The 22,251-nt window shown below is 46.9% G+C and overlaps 1 protein-coding gene across 8 annotated transcripts in view; it reads left to right on the top strand.

Annotated features, from left to right (window-relative positions):
* The window catches only part of dacha (dachshund a), a 134,589-nt gene that overhangs the window by 84,270 nt on the left and 28,068 nt on the right, over positions 1–22,251 (top strand). For 4 of the 8 annotated variants that reach the window (XM_029701557.1, XM_029701555.1, XM_029701558.1 and 1 more), the window contains exon 3: positions 3,882–4,013. In XM_029701557.1, the coding sequence (XP_029557417.1) occupies positions 3,882–4,013 (132 nt within the window). Of the gene's footprint in view, positions 1–3,860; positions 4,014–22,251 lie in introns of all 8 variants that reach the window. The other 4 variants (XM_029701556.1, XM_029701553.1, XM_029701554.1 and 1 more) reach the window with 1 other exon arrangement.

Genomic DNA, 22,251 nt, shown 5'->3' with positions numbered 1-22,251 from the left:
TCACTTTGTTCGTGGTGCCCGGCCAGACTTGTTTTCTTTGCAGTCAAATTGCTTGCCCAATGGCAGTGAAGTTAAGAAACTGCTCCGTCGGGCCATTTCAAAATTTCAGGAGTTTTCCACTCATGTCAGTCACTCAATTAGCCAATGTCAGCTACCATTTTTTGTTGTTGTTGTTGCTAGGTAAACTAGCCAGGTATCTAAACCTTTTAGTAGTAGGCCTAATAATCACCAAACTACCGACCTGGCATGCAGGACATGCGCTCAGGGGCCCTGACCTCCAGGGGGCCCCCATTGATTTTGTTAGTCACTCTCACTCAGATGTCATATGAACGTGGCATAAGTCATGGCAAAAATGTGAAGAATTTAAGAAAATGTGATTTAAAACTGCAACACTTTCTCTACACCTCATGGCAGGATGTGCCGAATTTTAGGAAATGTAGTTTAACATCGCAAAAAAAAGTATCCACTGCCAAGAGGGGGGGCACTAAAACGTTTTTCCTGCGAGGTGGGGGGGGGGCAACCAAATTTCACGTCGGGCCCCAAAAGACTGGAGGTGGTACTGATTATAATGATAGGAAGATTTTTTTTTTAAACAAGGGACTGTGTAAAGGTAATATATCTGCATTCCTTTGCTGTCTTCCTCCAGTGGCCATAGATGAATGTCTCTGCTGCACAATGAATATCCAAACGGACCAGCGAATACCAGCGTCTTTATTAAAATCAATAGCCACAGTGCTGGGTCAGACAAAGATTACAAGAATGGAATGAACTTTTTTTCTATGGAATCCGCCTGACCAGGTATCCCCCCCTTTAATTAAACAGACGCCTTGTTGGGCTGGGCCTGACAAAAGCCAATAGGACTGAATGTACGGGAGGAATTCTGGCCTGTGTCTGACCCCAGAGAGACCACAAAGGCCCTCTGTAACCTGCCCAGGGTAACAGGGTAGGACTACGCCCCAGACCATCCCAGCCAGATTAACGATTAGCCGCAAGAATGGCCCCTCCCAATCTGATGTGAAGAGAAAGGGAGGATGGGGCTTGAAAAGAGAAAATAGGATGGATGGCTCGTCCAGTCCGATGTGCCTGACTGCCTTACACTCATCTAGCAGGGCTGACTCTGAGGGCCAGGCCTCTCAAAGTGGGGGCTGACCGGGGTCCTCTACATCTAAGGAGCGCTATGAAAGGCAAACAATAAGCAATCTGTTTGTCCACCCCTGGAAAACGCCGCTCCCCTTTCATCCGCGGGCTCCCATTTCCGTGGGTCGTGACTTTACTCAAACATCAATTACTGTTACGTTCCCTGTTTGATCTCACAGGCTCGTCTTCCATGTAAAATCAGGAGGGGGGAAAAATGTATAAAGACAATGCACTGATTGTGTTTTTTTCTCTGTTGTGGTATTTTATGCTCTCGATGTGGTCTGCTAGGCAGTGGTTGTTGATTGCCTCTCTCTCTCACCTCAATCAGAGCTGCTATAGACTATTGTAGTGCATAATAAGCTTCGAGGTAATTTTACCTTCTCAGAGAGAACTTGGCCTGGACTGGGCATAAACAGTCGATCCACCGTATGACTTGTTCATATATCGAAAGTTAGTTGACAGAGAGCATAGGCAGCGATGAGAGATCACAGAGACACAGACAATAGCTTTTAGTTTATGATGAGGGCCAGGGAGATGAGATCTGTGTCCTTTTCAATACAGCTGCTTCAAATTCAAGCAGAGTTTTGAAGCTTCGCTACCTTACTTTGGCTTGCAAGCTCATCCTGTTCATGTACTTCAGTTTACATATGTAGAATTAGTGGAATCAAGACTCTAATAAGAAGGGATTTTGTACGACGAGAGTGACAAACTCTTAGCATAAATTATAATTTGTAGTTCCGTATAAGCCAACTTCATGTATGCCAGCCAGTAATCCTCAGTGACCCTAGTAGGCTAGGCGCGTTAGAAGATCATATGATCAGATATGGGAAAGTGTCCTAGCTCGCCTAAACCTTCTGCCTCTGCCCTCTCTGTTTAGACAAGGCTTTACAGTAGTTCACGACAAGATGAATTTCAAGCATGCAAGTCTTTCCCCCCCCCAAGCGCATCCTCAAATCCCACCAAAAATAAGGCTTGATATACGGATGGCTCTGCCAAGCTTTTACGGCACTAGCAGAGTTGACGTCGTGCTCCCTCCATGTTGTTGTCAGCTGTTTTTCTCCTGTTTCCCCCGTCGGCCACACGTCGACAGCTAATTCAGTGCTCAAGAAGAGGTTTGAGTTTCCCTCCGAGCTGCTGCAGCTGTGCCTCTGACTGTCTGGGATTAGGCAACAAAATGAACTCATAATAAAGTGAATCAATCATCATGACATTTTGTTTAAATGTAGCTATTGAAAACATTTCGCCTGTTTCCTCAGGCACGCTTGGAAGAGAGGGGCCGGGATGCATAAAAATAGAAGGCTTGTTTTTTTAATATAAATGTAAGGACAGAGATTCATTTGTCTTAACCCCCCCCCCCCCACCCTTCCCTCTCCTCTCCCACTCTATCTGTGCCTGTCTATATTTTTTCAAGTTAGAATAATTTGCTGGTTTATTTGCCTTGCCGTGTGTAGTGGAATTGAGAAACATTGGCCGACGAGAGCGGCACAGTTAATTTTCCGCCTTTGGTGTTTGACAGCGGTGGAGTAATGGGGTTCCGATCAGACTCTCTTCCCTTCACGGGGAAAGTAACTTAAGTGTTCATGTTCATACCAACAAAATTAAATGATAAATGAATGAGCTTTTTTTTTCTCTTTTTTTTTTTTTTTTTTACACGTCTCCCATTCCGTTCGAGGCGATTCCGTTAATGAATTAGATCAAGGTGACATATACTGTCTGAATGAACCTGGGGAGAAAATGAAAAAGATGTCTATTTTTTTGTCCTGATTTGCAAAGAAATTTAGATCACGGCAAAGCAAGGAGGCATTGCGTCGTCATTTAATTAATTACTTAATGTGTCCCTTCATCGTCTAATTGAATTAATTAGGGGCCTAATTGGGCAGAGTGATGATGGCTTCCGGGGCTGTGGAGCCCTTGATGAGCTGAAGGTAGCTGGGCTTCTTAGAGAGACTCAGGGAGTGAGCGCTCTCCTGAGACGGACGGGGAGGGACCCTCCCTACCGCCACCAGCGGCCCCAGCTCCCCTCAGCTGTCCCTGGATTGGAGGGGTCAGGGGAGGCCTGGGGCCAGCGAAAGCCTCACTCTGGCTCCTCTATAGACATGTCTCTGGAGACCAAGTACACATGCTTGGACTGAGAGAGACTACAGTGAAAGAGTTAAAACAAAGCATGACACAGCATCCAAGTTGTGTTCTTCTCTAAAGAGCTGCAAAGGCCTGTATTACAGTGATACTGTATGAACATCTGCCATTTTATTACCTTGTAGGGCATTTTGTTCTATCCATCACTAGCCGGCCTCCATCCAACCTGCCCTGAACTTAGTCACTGTCACCAGCCGGCTTCCACCCGGTTACCCAACCCAGCACCTTAGAGGCTGCTGCCCTACATATATAGACATGGAACACTGGTCACTTTAATAATGGAACCCTGATCACTTTAATAATGTTTACATACTGTTTTACCCATTTCTTATGTATGTACTGTATTCTACTGGGTTCTAGTCAATACCACTACGACATTCTTAATTCCATTCTTTTACTTTGAGATTTGTGTGTATTGTTGTGTATCGTTAGCTACTACTGCACCGTTGGAGCTAGGGACACAAGCATTTCACTACACCCGCAACAACATCTGCTAAATATGTGTATGTGACCAATAGCATTGGATTTGATTTTTGATTTGAGGTGTGTGCGTTCCCTTGCTGTGTATGCGTGTGATTTGTGTACAGTATTTATGTGTTGTCCTGCAGGGCTGACGGCTGCAGCGATGGCCGAGGCGATGAAGCTGCAGAAGATGAAGCTGATGGCCATGAACAACCTCCACGGAGCCGGCAGCCAGAACGGGACCGAGTCAGAGAACGACGAGCTCAACTCCAACGCAGGTCAGAGGCAAAGCAACCTACATACTGCACTTTTAAAAAAAATGTATCACAGCTAACTATTGAGGCACAATAAACAGGAAAGTATAACAGAAAACCCTTATAATAAAGGTAATTCACATATGTATTAGGACTGTCAACTCAAATGAAAATATTAGCCCCCCCCCCAATAATAACAGATGTATCTGTTCAAGTCCACAGCCGGTATGTTAATAACCTGTCTAGCCGTCTCTAGTAGGTATCTTAGGTAGAGACTGCGGGGAAAGGTTTGTCTCCTTGTAAACTTCCACTGGCCATGTCTCTTTCTCCATGGCTGCTTCACACGTGACTACAGGTAATTGGTTCTGGCCCTCGCGTTGCTTTCACTTTAGCCGTATTTTATTGAGGCTAATGGCGTCCTTAATGGCTGCGACCTGACCGTGCATTTAGATGGTGGTGATGGCAGCGTGTGTGACTAACAACGCGCGTGGCGGCGGGCCGGGTAATAGAGGCGCCACGCAGACAGCCTTCTTTATCACCGCCCAGAGCCACGGCAGACGCCCCCGATAGAGACATGAGTCTGAATATGTAGAGGGACAAGTAAATATACACACACACACACACACACACACACACACACACACAGAGACAGGACAAGCTGATGTGCACACTTATTTATACTTCACACTGTTTACATATAAACACACAAGGCCTGCGAGGGAGAAAACCCAGCTAGCACATAAACGTTCTGAGAACCATATGTTTCCATATGTTTCCATATGTTTCTTAGAGCTTGGTGAGAGCGTGTTGTCCTGTGGTTATTTTGCATACAACCTTCCCACAACATTCTGGGAATGGTGCAGAATAGTTGCTTGGAACATTCTCAGTACATTTAAGGAACTTGACAAAAATAACGTTTCATTACTTTTACAGAACGTTTTCTAAATGTTTAAACATGGTTATATTGAATAAAAAGGTTGGTAATGTTCTAGGAACGTTCTCCAACTGGTTTGGCATTGGGAATGTTCTCAAATAGTTCAGAGAACATACTTCAGCACAACGTTTCCACCAGGTTTCCTTATGGCTCTATTTAAAGTAATCTTCTCAAATTGTTCCGAGAATGTTAAGAAACAACATGCTTCTGTGGTAATTTCAGTACTTCAGCATAACGAGAAAAAACATGGCATTCTAGCTCCATCCTGGTGGGGCAGTGGACTAATTCCATGGACAGACAACAGAAGATCATAGGGTAATTCTCACTGACGCCGTGCCACAATAAAAAAGAAATGTTTTTGCACGATTACTGTGTAAGTAAATACATTTCCATGTGTCCTGTCTGTGTAGTTCCAAACAGTTAACCTATCAAATCAAATCAAATGTATTTATATAGCCCTTCTTACATCAGCTGATATCTCAAAGTGCTGTACAGAAACCCATCCTAAAACCCCAAACAGCAAGTAATGCAGGTGTAGAAGCACGGTGGCTAGGGAAAACTCCCTAGAAAGGCCAAAACCTAGGAAGAAACCTAGAGAGGAACCAGGCTATGAGGGGTGGCCAGTCCTCTTCTGGCTGTGCCGGGTGGAGATTATAACAGAACATGGTCAAGATGTTCAAATGTTCATAAATGACCAGCATGGTCAAATAATAATAATCACAGTGGTTGTCGAGGGTGCAACAAGTCAGCACCTCAAGAGTAAATGTCAGTTGGCTTTTCATAGCCGATCATTGAGAGTATCTCTACCGCTCCTGCTGTCTCTAGAGAGTTGAAAACAGCAGGTCTGGGACAGGTAACACCTATGCTAGCAGTGTTATTAAAAGTCTTTAAGGAAGCTATTCAAAAACCTCCAAATAACCTACAATTTCCGTTCCCGGAAGGTTTATAAATCCTCACAAGAAAACTTTCAGGGAACCATAATAAAACGTTCTCAGAACCTTCCTGCAACTATAAATCTACATTCCCAGAACAGAATAAATTTTCACTTCCGTTCTCAGAACGTTTAAAAAACATTCAGTTTTAGCGGTCAGGGAACCAAGTGGAACCAAATGTGCTAGCTGGAAACAGAGAACTTACAAAAGTATTTACTGGATTCATTTATTTGTATTTTGGGGTGCTGCTGTTTGCACGGTAAAAGAGTGGCTGGCCTTGGCGACAGTAGGCAGGCAGAAAGTGTCCATGAATCCCGCTGTCTTGCTGAGCCTAATTGATGTTCCTGATCAAATGAAGCCATGTAACAATATTGGTGTAACGTGACACCTTAACCCAGATGATTACCGATAGTTAAATCTCCTCCGGTACATTGTAACGAGACAGCCATGAGATTGGGCGACGATGACAGAGCTGGATGGAGAGAAGAGGGTGTGTCAGTGGCGAGGGCTGGGTGCCTGTGTGTCCCACGCTGTCACAGACCCTCTAATGTACTCCTCCCTGACACCAGCACTACGGTGAGCTGGCCCCTCTCTGTCACACCACCGATGATAATGATGATGATAACGATGCTGCTGCTGAGAATCATTACAGAGAGGCAGCAGGCTTTCCTGGCGTTCTGTCCAGCGGATCGGTGAAACACTGCCGTGCAAGTGGGCCTCAGCTCACACTGTCACACAAGTCACCCACAATTCAGCAGGCTACTCCATTCCCCGAAATGAAGAAGCCAGTGAGTTAGCCCTCATGCAGAAGGCATTTGAAGGGACGAACTTCACCGAGACCTGGGGGCCAATAACCCAAAGACAGAAAGCAGTTCAACCAGAGTCCATGGGTGGAAATGACGACTAACACCCATTCCCCTTTATTCAGCTGAGTAAGTCCATGCCTTCACACTACCTGTAAAACGGATCCCTGAGTGGTTTAGCAGAAGGGGTGTGTGTGGGTGCAGGAGGAGACTTTTCACGAAGTGTGCCTACGCAAATTTGGGCCTGTTTGTGAATAGATTTAAAGCATGCTCACTGTACCCTCACCCCCCACCCCCCCCTCCCAGGTTTGCCTTCTCATATGACTTTGACTCAACCCCACCACCAAGAGCCAGAGCTGTAGCAGCAGCCACCTGAGAGAGACAGGGGAGGAGAAGGAGGGGGAGCACTGCTTCATCTCAGTAAAATCCACTTTGACCCTAAAAACAGTTGGAAGAAAGGCCTTGTGGTTTCTGCTTGGTTTTGCAGCAACGCTTTGTTGAGAGGTGGGTGGTGGTGGTGTAGGGACGTTGGAATCTGATCTAGCGAATCACGTCTCTTAAGTTGAACAAACAGCTTCAGAAGATATCCTTCCGACTTTAACCCGTTGTGTTCTCTCTTCCGCGGCCAAGACACTGATCCCTAGACGACAGCTGCAAAGCCTGATGTCTCTGTTTTTCCCTCTACCCCTCTCTCGCGCCTTCTCTCTTTTCTTTCCCTGTTTCTTTCTCGTTCCTGCGTTCCCGGGGGCTGTGTTTGGTCCCCCTCCCTCTCTCTGAAGGCAAGCTGCTTTTTTGGAGAACATCAAAGGGCCAGCTAAGCTGCGTTTTCCCCTCCGTGCGGGATGGGCTGTAAGAAAACCTTCAGCTATCTGCGTACAACGGTTAGCGGAGATAGGCACGATTTCAATCTCTCTCCCTCCCATATCTCCTCAAACAGCGACACCCCCCCCCCCCCCCAAAGACCAACAAAAATGATACACTTAGAAATCATCGCTTTTGGAGGCAGAGAGAGAGCTGACGAACGCTTGATCGTTTTCTTTTAGCCCTGTAATCAGTTGACCAATTTGGCTTTAACCCCCCCCGCTCTAACTTTGGGGAGTCTCCTAAAGTGCGGAGCAGAAGTTGTTTCTCAGCGCGGAGAGACTGTTTGAAAGGATGTTTATACTCGCTGGGTTTTACAGCCCGAAAAGCTGCAAAGAGGCACAGGGGCTCCTGTGAAATGGTGTCTTTAAATATAAATATGCCTCTGAAATCCTGTTAACAAGGGGAAAAAAGGAAGAGAATATTAAAAGGAGAACATGTGTTTCTGGTCGAGGCGACTGGAGAAGAATAGCCGAGCAGAAAAGGGACTCATTGGTCTAATGGCGTACTGTCAGGGAAAATCACCATCACAAATGACATCAGAGAAGAAGTGATATATTTTTCCTTTGCGACTGACAAGTTAAAAGAGAAATCCCATGCATTATTTAAACTGGCTCTGGAATCTGTCAGGCACGTGATTTGCAGAGTTAGCAAAAAACAGGTGTGGGGTGTAGAGAGTGAGCGGGAGAGGGCGAGAGAGCGAGAGATAGACGGAAAGAGAGAGCGAGAGAGAGAGGGGAAGCTCGTAGGGAAAGCGTGGGCACCTAGCGATCTGTGTACGCACGGTCGTTTCAAATCCCTAACCACCAAACCGGTCAGCACTTTTTCCTTCTTTACTCTCTATCGCTCACCTCGCTTTCCTTTTTTTTCCTCCTCTTTTGAAGCCCCGTGTCTTTGCTGGGCAAGTGTCACTCTTGTTTAGTCTGATTGGCCTGTTTGATAACAGCCCCTTCCTGTCTCGCTGCCATTTTGAAAAACACAAGAGAAGAGAAGGCTGAAAGAGAAGGGGTAGATAGATCCCACACTTCCTCCCTCCCTCCCTTCCTCCCTCCCTCCCTTCTTCCCTCCCTTCTTCCCTCCCTTCCTCCACACAGCTGCAACAGGAGACACCCCTCTTCCCTTTATCTGACCGAGAGACAGTGTCATTGGATAGCCCTGAGCAGTTTGTTTCGTGTCCAGTATTGACCAGCGCGGCGAGTGTGAGGGTGATCCCAGCTGGTCTTGTGAGCTGGGGTCAGAGCTATCACCTTTCACTGTGGTTCCCCTGGGCTCAGCGCCTCTTGTTGTTTCATGTGGACGCGTTCTTCTCTCTGGAACTTGGGCAGCAGAGTCGTTGTTTTGTAACAAGTACGTTTCATTTGCAGAAAGACATTGGACCCGTTTGACACAACATTCCTGACATTGTCAATTACATCATCAGTGTTTTGGTTTCTTGTGTTGTTGTTGTTCCATGTGTTTAAGTATACGGTTACTGAGCTCCGTGTTGCGGTTCTTCTCTTCAGACCTTCAGTCTGTGGCTCAGACCCTCTCCCACGGGCTCTGAGCTCACTATACTGCCCCTTGTGGGAACCAAATGAACAGCACTGATGTAAACCACAGACAATACTGAGAACGAGAGTCGCAATGTATTCAGCAAGACACCTCACTGGACAACATAGATTCAGAATTCTGTTTTGTGCTCTCTTAAGAGTCCACTCTCACATAATAATATTCATTTCCATAATGAGTTGTACCATAACAGTCTGCCAGATAGCCCTGTTTGTGGGCGGCCTGCGTCTGACATGACTAGTGCCTCTCTCTCTAACAAATAGAAGCGTAGGTTATATGTATGGATCAGAGAAGTGCTGTCACCTCAAATGGCTGAAGCTCCCCCTGATCTGTTCTGTCTTTCCTGCTGACGGCTCAGAAAATGTTCCAGCCCTTCGTCCTCCAGCTGAAATATTCTCCCAGTTCCAGCCATCAGGAATTAATGTCCCATAAATCATGGCCCTCAGAGGGACAGGGGCTGCATACTGACCACTCACACTGAGGCTGCCGCACAGCACACACTGGCACACACACACACACACACACACACACACACACACACACACACACACACACACACACACACACACACACACACACACACACACACACACACACACACACACACACACACACACTGTACACTACACACCAGTAGTTCTAGTATATACAGGAGGTTACACATGTACGAACACACATCACTGGAGCAGAGGACAAATATAAAATTCACTATGACGTTTGCACATGAAATGGTCACGCGCCACATGGGTATAAACACAGACAATCCCATTGACCTCTCATACATGGCACACATGCTCTCCCCTATGTCACTCCCCCATGTCTCTGGGTGTCGGAGAGGAGCACCATTGATTAGCCCACCCTAGGCTACGGTGTCAGATAACCGGCTGGTCAAATACAACTCTCACTCTGACCGGCTCTGCTCTGTGGATGAAATGAGATGTCTCTCGGAGAAAAACGAGATAAGACTCTGTCTGGATTGTCAGTGTCGCCCGTTCCTCTCTCTGCCAAGGAAATGCCACAACACCAGCCCGATCAGCGGTCCTCACAGGGACGGGCTGGGGACACCAGCCCCGCAGCCCCCCACCCCTCCCGGGGTGCACTGCCTCAGGGTTGTTCGCACAGGAAACGGACATGAAGGGTAGACCTGTCACAAACGACAGCAGCCCTTTGTGAAAGAAGAAGAATCGCACGATCTGAGCATGACACGAACGCTCCTCTCCATCTCTCCCAGTCAGCGTGTCGACCTTGACGAGACCATGTCAGCAGTGTCACAATTATGGTCAACTGCCTGACGGAAGCCATTTCAGGGTGTCTTCAACAGAGTGACACGGACAGCAGAGTAGAGGGGGACCTTTTCTTCTGGCGCTCTGACCCTCTCCTTAGTCTGACCTCTTGGGCCCCGTGTCTGCGAATGGGGTCGAGAGAGAGAGAGAGGTTAGTCAGGTGAAGAGGAGAGAGGGCGCGTGTTTAGAGGAGAGGGAGAGCGCAAGGCGTCCGTCTTTAGACTAAAACCCTTGGTCCAGATAATGGGAATCCATCCAGCGTAATGACCTACAGATCCTGTTGGTAATGAGATGGGGGAATTGCCCGCTCTTGGTACCAGATGATACTGTATTAACGGCGCGGGCGAGCGCAACGGACGGGGGGCCGTCAGGAGCCCCTCCGCCTCCGATCATTTTTCATCCGGCTGACATGCGAGCAGGCCGAAGCGTCGGAGAGGGGATTGATTTCAAATGAGCCTCAAAATGATGCCTAATGAAAACCTGTAAAGACACTTTCAGCTCTAAATACCAAATTAGCTGTAGCCAGCAGAGGATAAACACTTGATGGGATCCCAAACTCAGACACTTTCTATCATGGGCCCGTTTGACTATTTATGAAGGGGGTCGAGTGTATGTGTTTTCCTGTAAGAGTGTATGAGAGAGTGTGTGTTTCTATCTGTGTGCGTGTGCGAAAGTGCACATGTGTTTGTGCCAGATTGGTTGCGTGTTCGATGCACTTTCTTCGGCTCAAATGTTTTCTGGGAATGGCGTTGAGGAAAATAGCTCAGCTCCAGTCTTTGGTGGAGCTCATTGATATGTAAACGCAGGGCGATATCAAAGAAGCGTCTCCTTCCCTTTCTGTGCGGTGAGCACGACTTATAATCAAAGACACGCCGCTATAAACCGCTCAAAGGGAGCCAGGCACTCTGATGGCCATTAATGTGTCTCTGTGATAAGGGGACGCGAAATACGCAGCCATCTTACACAAAACAGATGTTTAGATGCTTAGAACCAGGAGCAGGAAGTGACCCACGGCAAAGTCTGACGACTGCTTGTAAATACCCTGGAAATTATAGTGTTTTTGGCTAGAGAAATGCTTATGGTTACACTTACATTGAATGACGTAGTATTAAGCCTATACAGCCGTCCTGTTCATAATGGCATAGTTGTGACATTTTATTAATTCATGATGAATGACCATGTCGCTACACGTGCAGCAGCAGCGCCACGGTGCCGCAGTGTCTCTCTTTAATATCACAGATCTGTCTGTCAGAATATCCCCTTAGCCTTCAATAATCCTCCACTCCTAAAACTCTATTAAGAGTTGATTTGTCATAACAGGACGTGTCCCCATCATCTTCCTGTTGGCCTTCCCCTGTCTGGCCATAGGCCTCCACCTCAAACGCCGGAGCGTTGCCTGGGCTCAGAGGCCGTAGTTCTATAGACCCTTTCTCCTCTGTCTTGCTGTCAGACCCGCTCAACTCCTCCAACTTCCATTCCTCTCCTCACAGCAATTAACACTTCATTAAGAGACCTCTTTAATCATTTTCCCTTTCAATTCCAACCCTCTTCTGCCAGGGCCTCTGGTGGGTTGTACTCATTGTTTTGGGAGGGAATTAATGACTGACAATTTAAATGTTTTTTCTTCATTACTTCTTTGTTATTGCGTGTAAATAGGTTTCCCCACCCAGGATCCCCGCAGCCCCCCCCCACCCCCAGCCCCCTACCCCGGTAAACAGGTATTTTCGTAAATATGTAAAGACTTATTTCTCAGTGTCCTCTCAGCAATCCCTGCTTCTCTTCTCACAGACATGTTCACACCTGACTCATGGCTAGTAATAAGATTTACCACTGGCAGACATTAAATCTGTCCAACTGGCTGTGCTGGGCTGTTAGGGATTAGCTGCAGTGAATTGCATTAGGTACAGTGCTGTTACTGCCGTACAGTAGATGCACCATTTGCAAGGCTGAATTAGTTCTTCTGCCAGCCTGCCAGACTGGGCAGGTTTTGATTAAGGCAGGTTTTTAAGACTTCCCAAGTGTTTAGCATTGATATCGCTTGCATTTATAAAGTATAACGGTACGACCGCAAACATCAACTGCAGCATATTCAGAAAGACACGGATTCATGGTGGGGGTGATGAGTGGCAGTTATACTGAGGCCTATGAGGGTCTCCTCTATTGGGAGCTGGGGTTTGGGTTGGAGCCGGGGGTGTACTCTTAGGGACATCTGGCAGAGTAAGGGGGATGCCAGGGGCCGCCTGGCACAACCCTAGAGGATGCAGGGGGCACGGCGGGCACCCCACAGAGAGCCTAAAACCCACTGCCATTCTCACAAACCCCCCCAATCATCTCCTAACTGTCACTGTTAGAGGGAGAGGAGGGAAAGAAATGTCAATCTTAGCCGGCAGCCTCTTAATCACTACTGTTAACCGGCACTGGTCTGCACTGGAAGGGAGTTATGGAACACTAATGCCACAACTTGAACTAGCTTTTCTATCGACTGGTCTCAGATTTGGGTTGAATCAAACGGTTTCTTTTTGATTAAAGGAAATGTCGCAATAATACACTAGATTTATTTAATTGAAATGGTGCAGAAAGATTCTTATTCTGCCTATTAGGCTACTTATTGTTTCGAGGAGTGAAACTAAGGACATTGTTTATGGCCGACGCTCTTCTCAGTCTCGGATGAGAACGAATCAAACTGGGTGAAAAGTAAAGGCCGTGCCACAGAGCTGCAGTGCTGGGGTAGTGTTGGGATAGTGCTGGGTGAGGGGCTAGCATATTTGTCATTAGTGTGGATTTGCATGTACCTTGTTGAGCGCGGGGGGCCGGAGGGGGGGAGATTGGCCAAAAGCACAGCTGTACTGCCTGCCGCACTGATTGCCTTGCCTTCCTCGCCCTCATTTATCTTCATTTCTTCCCAATTACAGCAAATTAGCAATAGTCTCAGTTGCATTACCAACTTAATCCGCGTTTTTTTTCCCGCGGACGGCATTATGCAGTGGCAGATGATTCCTTGGCGGGAGTCAGGGTAAACAGCCATGAAAATGCCACCCCGGCAGATGGCGAGGCCCACAAGAAATATGACAAACAGAGTGCCAGCGTGCCGGCCCCTCCGCCCGCACCCGCTACAAGCTGTTAGTGTGTTATCCGGATAGCGCGCGCGCGTGTCTGTTTATCAAAGTGTGCGCGCGTGTGTCTCTCTGTCTGTGTTTATCCTCTCCTATGCGGTATGTTTGGATGAAAGGTGTTCCAGTGAAACACAGATCGTCCTCTCTGTTCCCAGCCTGGTGAACACTAATGGTTTCTTTGAAGGAACGGAACAGAAGAAGAGATGTAGTCCTCACGGAATGAGTGGTTTGACCTCTCCGTCGGCATGCTAGTGATATGATTAGCGTTAAGAAGGAACTCGATAAATTCAATCACCTCAATTAATAGAATCTAGAGCAACTCACAAAGGAAGGGCCATCTTTAATTTAACAACTTAATCCTCTTTCATAATGCTCTCTGTCTGTACATCTGACAATAACACATAACCTACTACTTTGTAGTCAAGCTTTCTCTTTAAAAAGCGCACCAGTTTACAGTCAATGTGGTTTTTAAGAGACAATAGACTCTCCCATGCAGAAGAGCAAGGGTAATGGAAGAGAGAGAGAGAGAGTGTGAGAGAGAGTGTGAGAGAGAGTGTGAGAGAGAGTGAGAGAGAGTGTGAGAGAGAGTGTGAGAGAGAGTGAGAGAGAGAGTGTGAGAGAGAGTGTGAGAGAGAGAGAGAGTGAGAGAGCGTGAGAGAGAAAGTGTGAGAAAGTGAGAGTGAGGGAGAGAGAGAGAGCGAGACAGAGGGAGAGAGAGTGTGAGAGAGAGTGTGAGAGAGCGTGTGAGAGAGAGAGTGTGAGAGAGAGCGAGAGAGAGAGAGTGTGTGTGTGTGTGTGAGAGAGAGTAAGAGAGTGAGAGAGAAAGAGTGAGAGAGGGAGGGAGAGAGAGAGAGTGTGTGTGAGAGAGTAAGAGAGTGAGTGAGAGAGGGAGAGAGAGAGAGAGAGCGAGAGAGAGAGGGAGAGAGTGAGAGAGAGAGCGAGAGAGAGATTGCAATGTGTTTTGTTTGCTGGGTAGTAAACATGTTAAGGCAGTGCTAATGGAGAGGGTGGTCTCCCATAAACAGATCCTCTCACTGTTTACACTGCGGCTCCTACACATACAGACACGCACATCCAGGGGACCGGCCCGTGGTCCCCCAGCCGCGCTCGTAACTCACAGTGACCTCCAAATGTCAACCCAGTAGAACCTCAGAAGGGGGCCCCAAGAACCCCAACCCCATTACCAGCCCAAACAATGTGTCATCACAGACCTCCGCCAAGTCCCCTTAGATCACCAGAGCAAATAACAACAACTAACAAATAGCATCCTCTCATTACTGCTGCTCAAAGAAGGTTTGAACGTAATTCCTCTCAAGTCATACTGAACTCAGACATAACATACGTATAATGAATTACAAAGTACCAACGCACTGCAGCCTTTCAGGGCAGATGATGAGTTGGTTGTGGGTATTGTCGGCACTGTTCTGTCTGTCTGTCCATGTGTGTGTCTCTGAGGAACCACACGGCATGTCCAGACTGTGGAGGTAAGGATTGGAGCCCTGTGAGGGTGAGGGGACAGATGGTAGACCTAGCTGAAACCAGGCCAATGGCTCTAGTCAAATACACTGGACCAAAGGGGGTCTGGAGTGACACTGGCCAAGCCTCCAAATTCCCCCCCTCTCTGCACCTTTTCAGCTATTTTGTGTGTTTCTGTATATGTGTATATGTGTGTGTGTGTGTGTGTGTGTGTGTGTGTGTGTGTGTGTGTGTGTGTGTGTGTGTGTGTGTGTGTGTTTATCGGAGGAGTTGGGGGGGAACACACATGTCCATCCTGTATGGCAGGGTTCCCCATGTGTTAAATTGTTGGACATGAGAGAGAAAAGAAGAAACCTGCTCACTGCTCTTGCTAGTATCACTGTTCTGGCTGGTATCACTGTTCTGGCTGGTATCACTGCTCTGGCTGGTATCACTGTTCTGGCTGGTATCACTGCTCTGGCTGGTATCACTGTTCTGGCTGGTATCACTGCTCTGGATAGTATCACTGCTCTGGCTGGTATCACTGCTCTTACTAGTATCACTGCTCTTGCTAGTATCAGTGCTCTGGCTAGTATCACTGCTCTTACTAGTATCACTGCTCTGGCTGGTATCACTGCTCTGGCTAGTATCACTGCTCTTACTATTATCACTGCTCTGGCTAGTATCACTGCTCTGGCTGGTATCACTGCTCTGGCTGGTATCACTGCTCTTACTAGTATCACTGCTCTGGCTGGTATCACTGCTCTTACTAGTATCACTGCTTTGGATAGTATCACTGCTCTTACTAGTATCACTGCTCTTACTAGTATCACTGCTCTTACTAGTATCACTGCTCTGGCTGGTATCACTGCTCTGGCTGGTATCACTGCTCTTACTAGTATCACTGCTCTTACTAGTATCACTGCTCTTGCTAGTATCACTGCTCTTACTAGTATCACTGCTCTTGCTAGTATCACTGCTCTGGCTGGTATCACTGCTCTTACTAGTATCACTGCTCTGGCTGGTATCACTGCTCTTACTAGTATCACTGCTCTGGCTGGTATCACTGCTCTGGCTGGTATCACTGCTCTGGCTGGTATCACTGCTCTTACTAGTATTACTGCTCTTACTAGTATCACTGCTCTTGCTGGTATCACTGCTCTTGCTACTATCACTGCTCTTACTAGTATCACTGCTCTGGCTGGTATCACTGCTCTGGCTAGTATCACTGCTCTTACTAGTATCACTGCTCTTGCTGGTATCACTGCTCTGGCTGGTATCACTGCTCTGGCTAGTATCACTGCTCTTACTAGTATCACTGCTCTTACTGGTATCACTGCTCTTGCTAGTATCACTGCTCTGGCTGGTATCACTGCTCTTACTAGTATCACTGCTCTTACTAGTATCACTGCTCTTACTAGTATCACTGCTCTTGCTAGTATCACTGCTCTGGCTGGTATCACTGCTCTGGCTAGTATCACTGCTCTTACTAGTATCACTGCTCTGGCTGGTATCACTGCTCTTACTAGTATCACTGCTCTTACTAGTATCACTGCTCTTGCTAGTATCACTGCTCTTACTGGTATCACTGCTCTGGCTGGTATCACTGCTCTGGCTAGTATCACTGCTCTGGTTAGTATCACTGCTCTTACTAGTATCACTGCTCTTACTAGTATCACTGCTCTTGCTAGTATCACTGCTCTGGCTGGTATCACTGCTCTGGCTAGTATCACTGCTCTTACTAGTATCACTGCTCTGGCTGGTATCACTGCTCTGGCTAGTATCACTGCTCTTACTAGTATCACTGCTCTTGCTGGTATCACTGCTCTGGCTGGTATCACTGCTCTGGCTAGTATCACTGCTCTTACTAGTATCACTGCTCTTACTAGTATCACTGCTCTTGCTAGTATCACTGCTCTGGCTGGTATCACTGCTCTGGCTAGTATCACTGCTCTTACTAGTATCACTGCTCTGGCTGGTATCACTGCTCTTACTAGTATCACTGCTCTTACTAGTATCACTGCTCTTGCTAGTATCACTGCTCTTACTAGTATCACTGCTCTGGCTAGTATCACTGCTCTGGCTAGTATCACTGCTCTTACTAGTAACACTGCTCTTACTAGTATCACTGATCTTGCTAGTATCACTGCTCTGGCTGGTATCACTGCTCTGGCTAGTATCACTGCTCTTACTAGTATCACTGCTCTGGCTGGTATCACTGCTCTTACTAGTATCACTGCTCTTACTAGTATCACTGCTCTTGCTAGTATCACTGCTCTTACTAGTATCACTGCTCTGGCTAGTATCACTGATCTTACTAGTATCACTGCTCTTGCTAGTATCACTGCTCTTACTAGTATTACTGCTCTGGCTAGTATCGCTGCTCTTACTAGTATCACTGCTTTTACTAGTATCACTGCTCTTGCTAGTATCACTGCTCTGGCTGGTATCACTGCTCTGGCTAGTATCAATGCTCTGGCTAGTATCACTGCTCTTGCTAGTATCACTGCTCTGGCTGGTATCACTGCTCTGGCTAGTATCACTGCTCTGGCTAGTATCACTGCTCTTACTAGTATCACTGCTCTTGCTAGTATCACTGCTCTGGCTAGTATCACTGCTCTGGCTAGTATCACTGCTCTGGCTGGTATCACTGCTCTGGCTAGTATCACTGCTAGTATCACTGCTCTTACTAGTATCACAGCTCTGGCTGGTATCACTGCTCTGGCTGGTATCACTGCTCTTGCTAGTATCACTGCTCTGGCTAGTATCACTGCTCTGGCTAGTATCACTGCTCTGGCTGGTATCACTGCCTAGTATCACTCCTCTGGCTAGTATCACTGCTAGTATCACTGCTCTTGCTAGTATCACTGCTCTTGCTAGTATCACTGCTCTTACTAGTATCACTGCTCTTGCTAGTATCACTGCTCTTACTAGTATCACTGCTCTTGCTAGTATCACTGCTCTGGCTGGTATCACTGCTCTGGCTAGTATCACTGCTCTTACTAGTATCACTGCTCTTGCTAGTATCACTGCTCTTACTAGTATCACTGCTCTGGCTAGTATCACTGCTCTTACTAGTATCACTGCTCTTGCTAGTATCACTGCTCTTACTAGTATCACTGCTCTGGCTAGTATCACTGCTCTTACTAGTATCACTGCTTTTACTAGTATCACTGCTCTTGCTAGTATCACTGCTCTGGCTGGTATCACTGCTCTGGCTAGTATCACTGCTCTTACTAGTATCACTGCTTTTACTAGTATCACTGCTCTTGCTAGTATCACTGTTCTTGCTAGTATCACTGCTCTGGCTAGTATCACTGCTCTGGCTAGTATCACTGCTCTGGCTGGTATCACTGCTCTGGCTAGTATCACTGCTAGTATCACTGCTCCTACTAGTATCACAGCTCTGGCTGGTATCACTGCTCTGGCTGGTATCACTGCTCTTGCTAGTATCACTGCTCTGGCTAGTATCACTGCTCTGGCTAGTATCACTGCTCTGGCTGGTATCACTGCCTAGTATCACTCCTCTGGCTAGTATCACTGCTAGTATCACTGCTCTTACTAGTATCACTGCTCTTGCTAGTGTCACTGCTCTTACTAGTATCACTGATCTGGCTAGTATCACTGCTCTGGCTAGTATCACTGCTCTTACTAGTATCACTGATCTGGCTAGTATCACTGCTCTGGCTAGTATCACAGCTCTGGCTGGTATCACTGCTCTGGCTGGTATCACTGCTCTTACTAGTATCACTGCTAGTATCACTGCTCTTACTAGTATCACTGATCTGGCTAGTATCACTGCTATGGCTGGTATCACTGCTCTGGCTGGTATCACTGCTCTGGCTGGTATCACTGTTCTGGCTGGTATCACTGCTCTGGCTGGTATCACTGTTCTGGCTGGTATCACTGCTCTGGCTGGTATCACTGCTCTGGCTAGTTTCACTGATCTGGCTGGTATCACTGCTCTGGCTGGTATCACTGCTCTGGCTAGTATCACTGCTCTTGCTAGTATCACTGCTCTGGCTGGTATCACTGCTCTGGCTAGTATCACTGCTAGTATCACTGCTCTTGCTAGTATCACTACTCTTGCTAGTATCACTGCTCTTACTAGTATCACTGATCTGGCTGGTATCACTGCTCTGGCTGGTATCACTGCTCTGGCTAGTATCACTGCTCTTGCTAGTATCACTGCTCTTACTAGTATCACTGCTCTGCCTGGTATCACTGCTCTGGCTAGTATCACTGCTCTTGATGGTATCACTGCTCTGGCTAGTATCACTGCTCTGGCTGGTATCACTGCTCTTACTAGTATCACTGCTATTTATTAAGCTTTACATGGATTTGTTGGACATAAAATACTGTAAAAACACCAGCAAATCAGCTCCAAGTGATTTTAATTTTGTAAATCTGTTCCAAAGTATTGCTACGCATAATAGAAATATATACACAAATTGTCCCAAACTTGAGGAACACCTGCTCTTTTCATGACATAGATTGACCTGGTGAATCCAGGTGAAAGCTATGATCCCTTATTGGTCAATAGTTAAATCCACTTCAATCAGTGTAGATGAAGTGGAGGAGACAGGTTTAATAATGATTTTTAAGGCTTGAGACAATTGAGACAAGGATTGTGTATGTGTGCCATTCAGAGGGTCATTTAAGTGCCTTTGAACGGGGTATGGTAGTAGATGCCAATCGCACCCGTTTGAGTGTGTCAAGAACTGCAACGCTGCTGGGTTTTTCACGCTCAACTGTTTCCCGTGTGCATCAAGAATGGTCCACCACCTAAAAGACATCCAGCCAATTCGACACTATGGGAAGCATTGGAGTCAACATGGGCCAGTATCCCTGTGGAACCCTTTCGACACCTTGTAGAGTCCATGCCCCTATGAACTGAGGCTGTTCTGAGGGAAAAGGGGTGCACCTCAATATTAGGAAGTTGTTCCTAATGTTTTGTACACTCAGTGTATAATGTTATCTACAGAGTTAAGTTGTGATGCTCCCAGAAGTGTGTACCACCAACTACATCAAGTCACTATCAGTCAATACTTGTAAAAATGTCTGCAAGCTTTTCTTTGGGTGCTGAAATCTGTAGTTTTGGATAAAAGTAGCATTTTACATAACCTCTGCCAAGAGCAGATTTGTTTTTGATTTGGCAGGGGACGCATAAAAAGCAATATTATACTTTTTTATTTTTACAATGGATTCCAACTCCAACTGACAACTCCATAACAATCAGGACAATCGTTAAAGAATCATAGAATTATCGAGCGGTAGCGCACGTTTGAAATCGCTAACTTCGAAGGAGGTGCAACTCAATGTTAGGAAGGTATTCCTAATGTTTTTATACACTCAGTGTATGCGACCGTATACAAACGCAAGCAAGGTTTGAAATGATTATGTTTTAGTCGAATATTATATCTGTTTGGCTTCTTGCGGTCAATTTGAGGTCCGCAAATTATTTACAATCATGTTCCAGCCCCCTGACCATCCGCTCAATAAAAAATCATCCCGCAGCTGAACCTAGTTGATGATCCCTGCCGTGTGGACTAAAGTTCTGCCAAAATAAAGAAAACGCCAACATACAGTGTCTTAGTAGGGCGTTGGGCCACCACGAGCCGCCAGAACAGCTTCAATGCGCCTTGGCATAGATTCTACAATCGTCTGAAACTTTATTAGAGGGATGCGACACCATTCTTCCACGAGAAATTCCATCATTTGGTGTTTTGTTGATTGTGGTGGAAAACTCTGTCTCGGGCACCGCTCCAGAATCTCCCATAAGTGTTCCATTGGGTTGAGATCCGGGGACTGAGACGGCCATGGCATATGGTTTACATCGTTTTCATGCTCGTCAAACCATTTAGTGACCACTCTTGCCCTGTGGATGGGGGGGGGGGAACTTTCATCCTATGGGGGCCGAGCCATTGTAGCCAAAATAATAGCATGCTGAAAATGTTTTCTACATGACCCTAAGCATGATGGGATGTTAATTGCTTAATTAACTCAGGAAGCACACCTGTGTGAAAGCAGCTGCTTCCAATATACTTTGTGTCCCTCATTTCCCTGTGTTTTCCATCTTTTTGGCCGTCACCTGTACATCTGATCGTTTGTCTGTAGTTTCTAAGTTCCATTTCATAGATGTTTAGAACCATATAGTACCCAGATAAATATATCTGACAGAAGGGATATATGCCAGCGTAGACCGATAGAATAACAACATGTGCTGTAGTATGTACAGACCATGACGATTGAAAGGATTGTTGTTGGGTTACTTTCCGTATTTGACATGGATATCTAGTTGAGAGTGCATGCACAGTGAAACACCGCTATTCCTCGGGGCATAATTACTGATCCCTGAGAATAAGGTGTCGCTGAGCCGTAATTTTCCTCTGCCGCGTTGCTGTAACTGAATGTCCTTGGATCAGCCAGGCTTAATTGATTTCCCATGGAGAGAGGGGGGGGGGGGGGGGGGGGTTGAGAGAGAGGGGGGAGAAGAGGGGGGGAGGGGGGGAGAGAGATGGGGAGATGGAAAGGTAGAAATGGAGCGAACACGAGAGAGATATGAAGGAAAGATAGAGAGAGAGAGATGCTCAGATGAAGATAAAGAGAGCGAGCGAGCGAGAGAGAGAGAGAGAGAGAGAGAGATGGGACAAGGGAGAGCGAGAGGGAGAGACGGAAAGAAATTGAGAGAGAGAATGAAAGAGAGACGACAGAAAGATAGAGAGACCTACGCTAAGCTGGAGAGAACGACAGAGGGAGGTGTGAGACATGTCTTAGGTTTTGGGCTAGGGGAGGGTAGAGGGGGGGGGGGGTCTCAGGTCCAGTGTAGTGTAGTGTCGGGGCGGTGTAATTACACTGAGCTTTTTAAAGCATCCTGTTAACCAGCTCTGTCAGCGAGGGCTAAGGAGACGCACCCTGATGGACACATTCTCAAAGCATGACTGACGGATGGACAGGGCGCAGAATCGCTGCCTTAATGGCATTTCTCTCTCCCCCTTTCTCTCTATATCTTCCTCTCTTTCTGTCTCTCTTTTCTCTCTCTCTCTCCACGTTGGCAGGGTCTCTGGCTAATAACGCCTCTAGCCAACGCTGGGGGAGCCCTTGGATGCAGCCCAAATGGGCCATCAGCACCATTGCTGGAGACTTTTTAGCACCCCCGTCCTGTGATATACTGCACCGACGGGAACTTCAAGTCCGAGCCGAATTGCCACTGAAGTGGTCCGGTCACCAAGGTCAAACGGTTGAGTCATTGGACCTCCAATAAAAGTTAGAGGCTGCCGCTGCGTTAGGAGGAAGAAGCTCCGGGGGAACCGCTCCCAGTAGACCTGTACTG

This window comes from Salmo trutta, chromosome 19, assembly GCF_901001165.1.
Source record: "Salmo trutta chromosome 19, fSalTru1.1, whole genome shotgun sequence".
In the NCBI taxonomy this organism is placed as follows: Eukaryota; Metazoa; Chordata; class Actinopteri; order Salmoniformes; family Salmonidae; genus Salmo; species Salmo trutta.
This window is presented reverse-complemented; position numbering and strand designations above follow the sequence as displayed.